Here is a 14,249-nt window from a genome sequence, read left to right as displayed (position 1 = left end):
GTTGTTGACAAGTAAAATGTTCGTAGAATTATTTTTATAATACCATATTATCTTTTAGGGTTGAATAAGGGATAAATCCACTAGAAACTACTGTTTTTAGGAAAACAATGCTTTGAAGAATGAGAGAAAAAATAGTGTAGATGAAAGACGTAATGCATAAATGAATAAAACCACGAAGAGGGTAAAGCTTTAAAATTTATAACTATAGGTGATTGATGATGAACTAAATTTTCAGATGTGTATTGGTTGTTGATAATGGAGTAATTCATTACTTTAAATATGACCTTAACTATTAGAAGATGACTAGATATTGATGAGAAAAGGTTGTCTCAATAGGAAACATAAATTAGGAACTGCTTTCTTGTTAATTTGTGATTAGGGAATGAGAAGAGATATGTACTATAATAAGAGAGGGAGAAACAAAACGGTGAGACAAGAATGTGGTAATTTATAGTTATAGAGAGATCCTAAAATAAAAATGAGTAGAGAGTAGAAATAATGAAGGGATTAGGAAGCGGATATTAGAAACACTTATATAATAATAAATTTATGCAAAAAAATATTTGTAGATAAGTGGCTGGCAGATGGATGGTGGATAGTTCTACCTAAGGCTATGTGCCCAGTCATGGTGATTTTATATTATTTGGATTTTTTAACTATTTTCTAAAGAGGAAATCAACAAAATGAAGACAAAGTAGTTAAACCTATTTTAAATAAATGAAATAAATATTATATAATTTTCAATAACTCTAATGATTTATTATGATATTTACAAATTTTCAGTATTTTTTAGGGCAAGAAATAAATTTTAAGGACAAATAGAACCTTATGCTGCCCTTCCGTGATGAAATTGGAGCAAAAACGAGTAGTGGATGAAAAATGATGTAACTTTTCCTATAGGAGGATTTTTTTAGTGCCGTTAAATGCGTTAGAAAGCTTGATTTCTAAAATATCCTCTGGACTATTTTACTAAAGAAAATGGTTAGAAAATTTAAATCAAACATTCAGGAGATCACAGGAACCTTGTTGGCACTTCCCCCAAGGGACAAGTGGTGCTCTTTCCCCAAGAATCTTGATCACCTTTGAACTCTCTCTCCCACACTCTTTAGAATAATAATAGATCAAAAAAAATCTGATGCACTAGCCTCCAACAACAAGTTGGGAGCAGAATCCAAGATGAGATACAAGGAGAGGGGAAAAGAGATTAAATAGAAGTGCCCAAACTCTCCAAGCCATTGGATTTAATTCCAAGGGTTTGGAGGGCCAGGATTAACTTTCTTCTGTCTGGATCCACATTCCCTCCTTTCCATATTTTAAAACAGGCCTTTCAAATTCAATTTGTGGGTTTGTTCCACAATTATTGACTTTAGTTGACTCAGTCCTTAAGGAGGTTTGAATGGGCTTCTAGAGTGGGCTTATTGTGCATTGGGCATCTTCTTATTATCTATTAGATAGCTTAGGTTTCTTCTTTTTCCCATTTGTATCTCAAATTCACCAGTGTATTTACCTATGTCCTGTTTTTCAAATAAAACTCAAAGAACATGTGAGAAATCCACTTGACTCTAAGGAGTCAAATGGCGTTAGTCCCAAAAATCAATAAAATATATAAGAATAGATCTTAAGAAAATAACTCATAAATTTTTCATTTTATCCTTATATTGTGAATAATTCTAATGAAAATCTAAAAATATGAGCTAAAAAAGAAGTTAAAAGCATTCTTTTATTGATCTAATTTGATGTCCTCAGCTCTTCCACTTCTTGTTTGTCGTGAAACTTCATTTGATAATTTTCATTCAGAAACTTGATGGATCTCAAAAGTATTTTATTTTCACTCAGTTTACCAATATAGGAGTAATTTTGAAGATACTTTTTACATTATTTTTTACTAAAGATTAGAGAAAGGGGATAAAAATAAATCGTAGAGAGGATAAAAATAAATACACCCTTAAAATTTCAGCTCAATCCACATTATAAATTACTGCATAATGCGCTTTAAAATTATTTGAAGTTCAACCTTTTGGATTTGTTGTATAATGTGCTTTGAAGTTTAATGAAAGAGATAGTAATGCAAATTGTTTGATTCAACATTAACACAATTTTCTAGCTTTTCTTATTGGCATCACTCCACATGTGCCGAGGGTCTTTTATCTTTAGATCACATTTACTACAATTTTAATTGTAGTTTTTTTTACTGGCATGTGTCCACATGTCCCATCACATTCATTACAGTTATAATCCATGACTTTTACTCAACCTCATGTTAAAACAAAGAAAATGTTAGTTCATCATTGGCATATAATTCATTTAAAATAATGAAACCATAATAACACCTTCCACAGTAATTTGGTGATCAAATTATATGCATGAATCGATTCATGGAACTTGGTAGGAATAATTTAGTTCAGATAAAATAAGTAAAAATGATAAAAGCATTCAAAAAATTAAAAATATATATCTTCTTACTTAGAAAAGTAATATCTCTATGGATCTTATGGTAGAAAATTCTATTAAATACATTAAATCCATAAATATCAGAATACCTTCATCTAAATAAAGTTAATCATTTTAAGCATAGGGATACGCATGTATCATCATTTTAATGAAAATAAATATTTAAATACAATCATATGAATCCAATAGTTATGTGTAGTTAGAGTAAAATAAGAGTGTGTGATAATAGATTTAGATTAAGAGGATAATATATGATGAGTATGATTATATAGTAACACCTAGATAAATATGTAATATCAAAATACATCTAGGTAGGAAAATGAATGATATAATTTTTATCAGAATGTAAGGTGGGATGAGATGGAGTATATATGGGATGCAATGTTAAAGACATGTAATGGAAAGCCAATATGACATTCTATATCTCGTTCAAAGTTAATTAATAAAATATATTCATAGCAATGCATGGGTGATGCTTATAAAGAAATCATAATACGGAGATTACTAGCCTTTAAGAATGTTTTCTAAATATTCATATTTGAAGGAGACTCAATAATAAAATCGAAGTATCCAGAGATAATACGACTACCTTGTCTCATTTATCTCATGAGTATGGTCAATCCTGTAACAATAAGTGTGGAGACACTAACGACACATACAAGGTGCCTTTCGCGAAAATTGTTCATTGAATTTGGTCAATATAAATCTTTGAATAGTAGTATAATAAAATTTTAATAAGTTTGATTCACATCACCACTTTGTAATTGGTCAGAACTGAGACACCAAATATGTTTTTTACATGGATGGTTGTTCTTTGACTATGACCTGCATCTTGCTACTCATGGAATGCCAAAATCATATTAGCTTGGTTGCAACAAGAAGTTCACAAAGATGATTGAGTGGTCAAGATGGCATGTCTAACATCTATATACAAGGAGACAGCTCAAGGAAGATGATGTGATGAAGTCCTTTGCCAAAGCATTTGACTATTGGAGAAGAGTTCCCGATGATTTTTGAATGCATCAGTACCAATCGGGATGATCGATAAGTGTTTAACAGTTAACCATATCCTCAATCATCCTAGCATTAGGGATTATATGAACATGGTAACCGAGGATAATAAGGTTTTATGAGGGAGTCATTATAATCCTTTCTTCTCGAGCATGAGGTATAGCTTGGCAACCCATGAGCTTGAAACTTAATCTGTTGATTAGGTTATATTAATTAATAAACACGATGATATAGATAATTCATTATTTTGTGCAGTAAATGTAATTTGGTTGTTGTTGTTGTTAAATAGACTGATACATGGGCTTAAAGGTCACATGCAAGTGGTATTTTGGATGTTGGAAGATATATTTAAAGTTTAACGGAAATATGAAAATTTCCTATAAGTAAAAAGAGGAGAAGGCCTTGAAGAGAATTCACCAAGACAAGATTTTCTCAGGTCCCACCCTCCTTATTCATTATCCCCTTGGCTCCCCTCCATTCCCGATCCATTCAGAATAATGTTGATACTGGTGGATCGATAATAGTGACCATCGATACAAAGGAGGGATTCCAAGACCCATGAATTGTGTGGATATGTCTAAAGATTAGACACATGAACAGATCAAAATTCCTCACTAGAAGAAACGATAAATAATAAATATGTTTTGTGCACATGTGATTTGATCATCAATTTGTAAATTTTGTTATCATTCTTTTTTCTATTTTCTATTATGTGCATTATCAATGCTTCACCTTCAATGACGACACTATAACCTAAAAATATGGATGTTTAATAATGAAATGGGCATGACGGAGATGATTAAATATGTGTGTATTTGAAAAATATTCTTATTTATATTTACATGAATCAACCTGATGTATATTTAGGTATGATACCATTCATGGATTCGTATGCATCAATTTAGTGAAATAGTTCTCCATGGAGAACCTCATATTTCTCCAAGTGTCTCCATACTAATGACTACAAGGGTGGCCATACACTTCATTTTCAATAAAACTAAGTGGTATTCTACCCAGATATTTTTGATGTCTCTCTAGATTATTCTTCAAATATGAAAAAATAGAATACATGTTTAAACACAAGTGATCACCAAATTATGATCTAATCATAATTTTCTTGGACTTCATTATTAAGAGTCTTGCATCCATTATAAAAATATTTTATTGATGAATGTTAAAAAATATTTGGAATCTGAAATTGGCTTTCAGGACAAATATATTTTCAATAAAATATTTCAACAAAACAAAAAAAGTTAATTAGTGGCCTAAATACAAAAGTAACTATATCAATTTACATTCATGGAGAGAATATCTCAGTTTAGAGGAATTATTTAAATTACACTATGACTCTCAAACATAATTTCAGTAATATATTACACTATCAGTTAAAATTAAATTCAAATAATTTATCCCAACGTCAGCTTTCATAGTAAAGTGATACATAAATAGGATCGTGTACATAAAGAATGATCTACAAAACATTATATTAGAGTGATGAAACCAGAATTTGAGTTAATTATATCTTTAAGACTTCTAGTTCATAAAAAAATATTTATAATTTTCCTTAGAACCACAAAGCAACAGTGGAATCCATGAGGAGTGACTACTGAATAAAAAAATTAAGTTATTTATTATTTGGTTTTTTATATGATTAAATCAGATTTAATTAAATTAATTTAAAATAATTATAGGACGGTAAGAAAATAATTTTCCTATTAAACCTTATGTATCCACAATTTATAAATAAAATTATGATTTTTTTTGGGATTTCATCACATAAAATAAGAATTAACTACAAAAATATGCTAACGTACCCAATAACTCAGGGTGACGGGGAAATCTGGCAAGTGGAGTGAGTGGAATGAAGTGGTATTACCTTCAAAATTTTCAATTGAAATGGTGGTGGCTAAGGAATTTACCATCTCTTGTGATGTTGTTTACAATCTCTGGTCGAGACTGAGATGGAAGCAGCTATGTGCTCATAAGTGGTGGAGTCGCTGGTGGCATGCAAGATGGTAAAAATTAAGGCTATATTTGAGAATGATAACCAAGGACAAAGTAAAAATATTTGATTCTGAAGAAGATGAAGATTACACTAGCCTTGTCGCCATGTGCCCCATGGGCTGAGTGATGCTTTCTCTTCATGAGTACTGATCAGAATGTCACTCCCTCAATCATTCACACTAGAATCAAGAATGGACCCAAATGAAATTTTGAATGAGAAAATAACTCTAATAATTTTAAATAGGAAAAAATTCAAAGGTACCCTTTTTAAAAATATGGGGGTTTATTTATACATCCAAACCATAGATGGATTCAGAAGGTACAGACAGAATTACCCTCAAATTTTTAGCCTGAAAATCCTTTTAGATCATAAGACATAATGATTTGAAGTAGGAACTATCATTATTGCTGATTTTGTTTCTCTCCTTGCCGTGGATCACCTGTGTGGTGTGAAATCCTCAGATTTTCCCAAATATTGGGCATTATTGTATGCATTTAAAATATTTTTCAATAAACTGCAGGGGTGTGCAAAAACTTTTGCTCGAAGTGCCAATATTGGCACGATTGTCCCCACATAAAAACGTTCAGCCCAATATTGTTTCACCAAGTGTTCGACAAGTGGCACAAAAAGAGAGCTTTCAGCAAATATAATGCACCTTTTTCCTAGATCAAAAAGCGTGATGCCACATATGCTGCATAATTAGGAAATTTGATGTATTTATTGTAAAAAAGGCATTTACTTTTATATTGAATGTGTATCTTCTGAGTTTAAAAGTAATAACATAAAATTACATTGTAGGATTTTGATTAATCATTATCTATGACCAATGATTGGTTTACACCAATCATTTGTCACAACACATGATTGACGCATGACAAATATTGGCAACAATTCTAAGGACATGAATTGGAATACTCCAAGGATCAAATTCAATCAAATAAACTGCATTAAAACCAGTTAAAATATTTATATAAAACCAAATATATATATATATTCTGACCAATCAAAATAATTTTATTTATGAATATTATTTTCAAAATATTATTCCAATTCATAAAATTGAGAAGAATCCAAATATTATTCAAAATATAATCAACCCAAAGATATATAAACAAATATATATATATTATTATAACCCCAGAATATCATGTAGAAGTATATATTCTAACTTGTACAACTATTTTCTTCATGAATATAATTTAAGATTTTTTTGTAAAATACCATAAATCAGAACAAATATCGGAATAACATTTTCAAACATAAAAAATAATTTTAAACATAAATGACATGCATTTATGAACCTTTAAGAGGAAAATAAAAAATTTAAAATTCATAAAATTACTATTAAAGTAGTATGTTATTTATGATTATCAGAGAGCTCATCAAATAGTTTATGATGGAAAACATATAATCAAAAATATAAACATATATATAATACTAAAGTAGTCATATAAATATGATACCTAAAAGGATGATGATGATATGTGGAGTCATTTAGCAAAATTTTACAACTATTAAAGTATAAAGACACTTGAACTAACAAGGACATCATTCAATAAAACACAATTTCAACAAAATCATCAACATTTACTGCCCTTATACGTCGTATTTATCAATAATTTGTAGATAGATATCATGAAATCTGTTTAATCTCTGGAATTTTTCAGATTTCACCCAAATATCTATTGTTGTATCATGTTCATAGGTTCTGCTATATTCATAAAATCTTATGTAAATATATCTTGTTCATGTTGCAAATGTATGTGGTCTACAAGTTAATCGCACACTCCACATCTTGTTCCGTATTCATTGATACAATATATTCATTATAATGCATGTGTGATGCTTATAACTAAAGTCTATGAATATTTATAATAAATATATGAATTATGATGAGATGATAATACAGTGATCACTAGTCTTTAAACATGTGTTCTAGTCATTATTACTCAGAAAAGGGCATCAAAATATTCAGAAAGAATGACAGTCTAGTTCCACTCATATGATGACTATGGCAGATCTCATAGCCATTCATGTGGAGATAGTGGGTGCCCTTTGGAGAAATATTGTATTCAATTGATTCGTATGAATCCCTAAATGGTATTATGTCTATTGTCAATCAGGTTGATTCATATCACACTTGTGTTAGTGGTCCTTAGACCTCAGACACTAAAGATGCCTCGTTGATGGGCAGTTGTTTCTACAAGTCTCTAACCAGGAGACTCCAAACCATCCTAGACCAGAAGGAGTAACAAGTCCACCTAGGTGATTGTGCGGTCAATATGGAATAGTTTGCCCCCAGCATTATAGATTGACTCAAAGAAGCTAGTGCAGTTAAAATCCTTGGATAAGATAGTGGAAATATTGGGGAAGTTTTTCTCCAATGATTTCACCACACATCAATACTACCTAAAATGACAAATTAGGGTTTGAAGATTAACCGTTCCCTTGGTCCTTTGATAGTCTTTCACAAACGAAGTATTATACATATATGATAACTGATGATGATAAAGGTTCCATGAGATAGTGGACATACTCATTTGTATCTTGTAGGGCACGAGGTGTAGCTTGGCACCCCATGGACTGATACACGGGTCTAGAGGGTCACATGCATAAGGTTTTTGGATGTTAGTGGATATACTCTAAATTTTAAGAATTTATTAATTGTTTCTGAGGATGGAGACTTTTGTAAAAGATTTCGATGTAATTTTATGAAAAGTTCTCCAAACAGTATAAATAGAGGGGGGCACCCACATTTGATACATATTTAAGTCAGTTTGACTGCCCCCCCTGTTTATTATCTTCCTCTTCCTTGAGTTTTGCTTCTAATGGATGTTGGATGGAGAGGAAATCTGATTTCCAACGGCAGAGTACGCAGAAAAAAAGGGAGATCCAGCTGTCTGAAGATTGCATATGTACATCTAGAGGACAAACATCTGAACGATTTCCAGATGCTCATTCAAGGAACCAAGAAATCATGTATTTGATCAATGTACAGGTTATGTTTTGGTTCTACAATGTTTTTAGTTTTCAGATACGTCTTCCATTTGATATTCAGTTCATGATCAGGTTTCAATCATGTTAATCAAAGCCTGAAATTCCCAGAATTTCCTTTCATTGGTATTGAAATTGAAATTATTATCACACATCTGGATGTTCATGTTTTCTATCAAGTTAATAAGATCCTCCCCATAACCTTCACTCATTTTTTTCAGCTGTAAAACCTTTGATCCATCAAAGAATGTCCGAAATCATGGTCACCACCCATTTTGAAAGATTTACTTTTTAAAAAAACTTGTATAAGAATGATGTAATTAGTAAAAAAAATGTATAATTTTAATATATTAACATTAGTAATTGATAATATTTAATTCAGAGATGTATACTTATTGGGACTTTGCACATATGTATTCCCTAAATCTACTTTCTTCCTTCCAGTTGGTGCTCCACTCTCTGACCACAAAACCCAATCATAAAAGATTATAATAATTTTATTATTGAAATATAAAATTATTTACGAAAGGATTGAGATATATCATATGAAAGCGATATTGAATATCCAATGGACAGCAAGTGTTTCACATAATACAGTTTCTCAAAGCTAGTGAAAATGATCATCACCTTCTCCAAGTCAATTCTATCCTCATTAGAATAAAAATAAATATTTTTATTATGTATTATCCATTCATCGGCATGACTTTAAATTTGATGTTCAGAATTTTCATTTGTTTCAAATCATTGATACTATGTTTTTCAATTATGTTTTTCAATTATGTTTTTCCAGTTTAAGACTATGTGAAAATTGTGGTACATTAAAATGATTAAAATTTATTACAAGAAGGAAGTTGTTGATTTTAAAATATTAGTAAAATAATAATTTAAATAGAGAAGCATTGTGATCATTGTGTTAACCTTATTCTCCTTCTCTGCATAATTAATATTCTATTAACCTTCTATGTCGTTGCATCATGATTCTTATATTACCCTTCTTCTCTTTATTTGCATAATTAATCTCATTTACCTTTCTCATTCTTTGCGTAATCAATCTTAGGGTTTGACGGTCCAGGTTTGGTCAGAGTTTTCAGCAAAAACCTAAATGGTACCTAAAGCTTGGTTCGATTTTGGTATGTTCATGTTCAGTCCCCGCCCGGTATGATACAGTCCCAGTTTGATCAGGTTGAGTAGTCAGTGTCAAAAACAAAGTATAAAATGTATTTTTTTGGTCAGGTAAAAAAATTATATTAACATAATGAAACTTTATAACTGCTGGTAATGAATGGCCCATCGCCTCCCTTCCCTTCTAATTTTACAAAAATATTTAATAATTACTTCTGATTCCTGTCCGGTTTGACCCTTGGACCTAAACCTGCCCAGCCAAGTTCTAGACATGGTTGTTAGGTTCGTTTTGTGCGAATTTGTGCATTTTGTTCGTTCTGTTCGGTTTTTCGAACAGAACATTAGCAAATTCGCACAGATAATCGTACACACTCGTGTGCGATTCGAATTGTTCGCTCTGTGCGAATTTAGTTTAATCATTTTTTAAAGAATAAACATACGATTTGCCCTCTCCCTTGGCAGCCTCAGCCCTCTCCCTCGGCGCTCTCCCTTGGCAGCCGCAGCCCTCAGCCATTTGCTCTCTCCCTCAGCCATTTGAAATTAGTCGCATTTTTTAATTTTTGATCTATTGGACTCTTTCCCATGCTTTATAAATCGCTGATTCAGCCAGGGTCAATGTTTTTTACTTACCTTGTGGATGGATCAAGTGCTGATGGAAATCCATGATTTAAGAAAACTGATGGGGTTCATGTTAGAGATATCAACAGAACTGATGACTAGGGAATTAACTTGGGAAGTTCGACCACCATCTTGGCGGAGATACTGGCAGCCGTTCCAGGTAACTCATTTGAGATCCTAATTTCAAGGTGGACAACAATAAAAAGAGGTAAGCGTTTCTGCAAGTAATGCAATTTTCAGTATTCTGAAATTCGTCAAAATTTCTCAAATACTGGCTCCAATTACATAGATTCAAGCCTCTCAAATCATATGAAACCACTCTCAGCCTGGTCCAAGATCATCGATGCAGAAATAATGATCTTAACATGTTGGACGATTTAGAAGCTATGCATATTATAACTGCTCTTAAGTTTAACTGACTTTGGTATTCAATTTTCTATTCATCCTATGTCTATTCATAGTGGATTGCACATGTATTTTTGTATTGAGGTATGATGATCATTGAGTAATCCTACATTGATTTAATTAACTTCAAGGACGATTATGTCTCTATTACATGGAATTCTCTATGCGTCGATCTCATTGATTGATATATCAATTTCTAGATCGGAAACTGACAAGACGAATTGAGAATATAGATACACGGGAATATACCACTTGTAATAGCAAAATAAACGGAAAGGACGGCTCTCAAATTGCTGATGTACTCTTTTACTTGCTATCCACCGAGCTCTAATTACTGTGACGATAGGCCATTTTTTTCTCTATCTTGTCAAAAATCCTCCAACAAGCATAGAATTCTCCTAGAAAACTCTGAATCACAGCATGCTGCTGATAAAGACTTCGTTGTAGCAATCTCATCAGGATACCCAACAATTGATAGCAGGGATTCATAAACATGAACATATGCCAACCATAACATTACCACATAGACGATACAGGCCCATTAAAATATTATTATTAGGATCATTTGAATAAATAAGACTATTTCTTTAATAATACATCCACATTTAGTAAGAAAAAAATACTCTAAACATTTTTTTTTCAAAGATTTTGCGTGAATTGTGCAAATTCTGTGTGAATTTGTAGCAATTTGCGTTAATTTCACAAATTGTGCGAATTTTGTTTGATTTGTTCTAATTGTGCGAAAAGTTGTTCTAATTTTCACACAAAAAAAGAACCAAACAAAGAACAAGGCACTTTGCGGTTCTTTTGTGCGAATTTTTTGTTCGTTACACACGAACAGAACAGAACAAACATGCCTACAGCCAACTGGTCCACCCTCAAATGGAGGACCTACAGTCCCAAATGTCCAACCCTAATCAATCTTATTTAACACCCTTCCCTTTAAATAAAAAACACCCTTCTCTTTATTCAATATATATAACACCCTTCCCCTTCTCTCCTGATCTATCCTCCAAAATCACAATCTTGCAAGGTAGATCTCTCCTCCATGGCCAGATTTGATCTATAAAACAAGACTAGCAAGCCAAGATTGCTCAGAAATTCAATCTCATACAACACCTCTCCTGATCTCTCCTCCAAAATCACAATCTTGCAAGGTAGATCTCTCCTCCATGGCCAAATTTGATCTATAAAGCAAGACTTGCAAGACAAGATTGCACAGCAATTCAATCTCATACAACACCCTTTTCCTTCTCTCCAGATCTCTCCTCAAAAATCAAAATCATGCAAGGTAGATCTCTCCTCCATGGCCAGATTTGATCTATAAAACAAGATTAGGGAGACAAGATCGCACAGAAATTCAAGCCGAAAGCAGCAGCGCAGGCGATCGATCGATCGAGAAATCGCCATGGATCAAGAGTTCTTCCTCTCCCACTTGCCCTCCCTCCTGCCGCTCCCTTCCCGTTCCCTGCGCTCCAGAATCTGCCTCGATCTTCCCCCCCTGCCTTGCCTCGGAGCGCCCCCAAATCCACCACCCTCCAGCGACGCCGCCGTCTCGGGATCGCCGACGCTGCCGCCATCTCCCGAATCCCTGCTTCCCTCGTAGCTGAAATCCTCGTAAATTGGCGCGCGATCGTCTGCTCGATCCGTCGGTTGAAGAATCGTGAATGGAGGGGAGCGCGACGTTGCTGCTGCGCCCCTGGTTGCAGCGCTGTTTTCAGGTGCCATTGTTCTCCCGTTATCTCTCTCGCGGTATCTGTCTCTGGGCCTGATCGATCGAAAGGGGAGGAATTGTAGGAGATTAGTGGAAGGTTTTTTGATGTTCTTGGTGGGTTTTTTACCTGATTGGATTCGAGGAGAAGTCCCTTCTTGCGGGTGGAGCTCCGGATTCCACCTGCTCCAACTCCTTCTGCAGATCCCGCTGCAGAAGATTTGAGATTAATCACTGCCCTTACAATCTCCTTCTACTCGAAATCAAAATCAGGAAAAACATTGAGACGGGCTCAGTTGGATACTTGAATGGATTCAGAATTGGAGATTCAATACGGATTGTGATTGGAAAATATTCCGGATTAAACAAGTTTTTTATGCTAGAATGGATTCAACTCCTGAAGAGAATATAAATTTAATGACAATCCCATCTGTTCTTCCTGATTCTTTCACAAGGATTCAGCTTTCTCTCTTTTTTCTAGTGGAGCTGCGATCTTTCAATGAAGGGCACCGTTATAAAACACCAAGGACTGGATTTTAGAATGACAAACGCACCTGAGCTCGCTTTTCTCTTTCCAGTTCAAGATTACAACGCAGTTCCCTGGTTTTGGCCCGCTCAGTTTCCAACAAACGCTTTCGTTCAATCTCTCGCTCTGCTTCACTGATTCTTTCCCTGGAAAGGCATATTTTACGAGATTAGAAATCCCTCAACTAGGATTAGGATTGGTCCATGAGAGGGAGGAAACCTGTCAAGTTCTTGGAGCAGCTCCATTTCTCTCAAAGCTGCGTCTTCTAGAAATTTCTGGCGTTCTTTCATTTGAAGAAGCTTTCTCTGTCGCCGAGCTATTATTTCCTCTTTAAGCTTGGATTTTTCTCTGATTGGAAAGAAGATTCATACCCCAAGAGAAAAGGATGAACTATTATAAGCCCAATAGAATGCGAAATTAGACCCAATCACATTCCTTTTAAGCTTACATGGAACGGATTTCTTCCTTTATCTGCTGCAGCCGTGTACCATCCTTTGAATCAGCTGCTGAAATATCATCATTCTTATGAGTATACGGGCAACTTGGGGTAAGAAAGAAATGAAAAACATGAAACCATCGGAAAGAGATACCAGCTACATTGGTGGATAGAGATTCATCCATGTCTGGTCCTTCAGGCATATTCTGAAGGGCTTTTTCCTTTTGAAGAAGCTCCAGCTCAATCTCTGCCTCATCTAGTTCCTGTAAACGTCACCAAAACCCTGATTATAGCTGCAAAGAAAATCCAAGGCTAAAGAAACGTAGAAGGGGTGATGGATTTCAGGCTCATCCGGATTCAGCGATTCATCTCATTTTAAATGATTTGAGCTACAAAGCAGGTTTGACAATATAACCTGTTAATTGATGTTATGACCATAATTAAACAAGTTGTTATAAGCTCCCATTAGCTTTAAGTCAAAAATAGGGTCTGACCTGAGCCTCTTTTTCAACCTTTTGAGATAAGAAATCGTAGTATGCCTGGACCGAAACCAAGGAAGAGGCGACCTGTGCCAAATGAAAATAGAAATGTAAGATGTATTCTGATTGATTTTTCACTATACGAGGCCTATTAATGATGCCCAAGGATTTAAGGGGAAGAAAACCTGAAGAATCGACTCCCTCACGCTATTGACGGCAGGGTCACTTTGTTTTGAATCAGGACCGGAGGAAAGCAGTCCTTTGAGAACCTAGGAAATCAAAGACAATGATCATTTACTGACTTAACAAATACTCTTATTCGATACGAGACGAATCTCTTCACTAACACATCAATGTAAATTAAAGGACCGCATACTTCCTTAGCATGATCAAAATCTGTTCTCAGATTGCATAGAGCTTCACAAATACTCTTCTCAATGTCATAAAATCCTACAGTACAAATGGAAAAATTAGCACCCCCACGAATTTTA

At 33.9% G+C, this 14,249-nt stretch overlaps 1 protein-coding gene and 1 long non-coding RNA gene across 6 annotated transcripts in view; one reads left to right on the top strand and one right to left on the bottom strand.

The window, feature by feature from the left end:
• The first annotated feature begins 11,600 nt into the window (after window positions 1–11,600).
• Window positions 11,601–12,432, top strand: LOC144711879 (uncharacterized). Its single transcript, XR_013583679.1, has 2 exons — window positions 11,601–11,763; window positions 11,868–12,432. It is a non-coding gene; the product is annotated as an uncharacterized LOC144711879 (long non-coding RNA).
• The window catches only part of LOC144711878 (uncharacterized), a 36,054-nt gene continuing 33,575 nt past the window's right edge, over window positions 11,771–14,249 (bottom strand). For 4 of the 5 annotated variants that reach the window (XM_078585997.1, XM_078586000.1, XM_078586001.1 and 1 more), the window contains 9 exons: window positions 14,135–14,208; window positions 13,944–14,027; window positions 13,774–13,845; window positions 13,434–13,542; window positions 13,292–13,349; window positions 13,063–13,191; window positions 12,872–12,989; window positions 12,448–12,527; window positions 11,771–12,374 (listed from right to left, as the gene is read on the bottom strand). In XM_078585997.1, coding sequence (XP_078442123.1) covers window positions 12,020–12,374; window positions 12,448–12,527; window positions 12,872–12,989; window positions 13,063–13,191; window positions 13,292–13,349; window positions 13,434–13,542; window positions 13,774–13,845; window positions 13,944–14,027; window positions 14,135–14,208 — 1,079 coding nt within the window. In that variant the 3' untranslated portion in view covers window positions 11,771–12,019. The remainder of the gene's footprint in view (window positions 12,375–12,447; window positions 12,528–12,871; window positions 12,990–13,062; window positions 13,192–13,291; window positions 13,350–13,433; window positions 13,543–13,773; window positions 13,846–13,943; window positions 14,028–14,134; window positions 14,209–14,249) is intronic. The other variant, XM_078585998.1, reaches the window with a different exon arrangement.

The sequence above is a fragment of the Wolffia australiana genome, chromosome 14 (genome assembly GCF_029677425.1).
Source record: "Wolffia australiana isolate 7733 chromosome 14, ASM2967742v1".
In the NCBI taxonomy this organism is placed as follows: Eukaryota; Viridiplantae; Streptophyta; class Magnoliopsida; order Alismatales; family Araceae; genus Wolffia; species Wolffia australiana.
The sequence above is the reverse complement of the archived record's forward strand: the minus strand, read 5'-3'. Positions and strand labels throughout refer to the sequence as shown.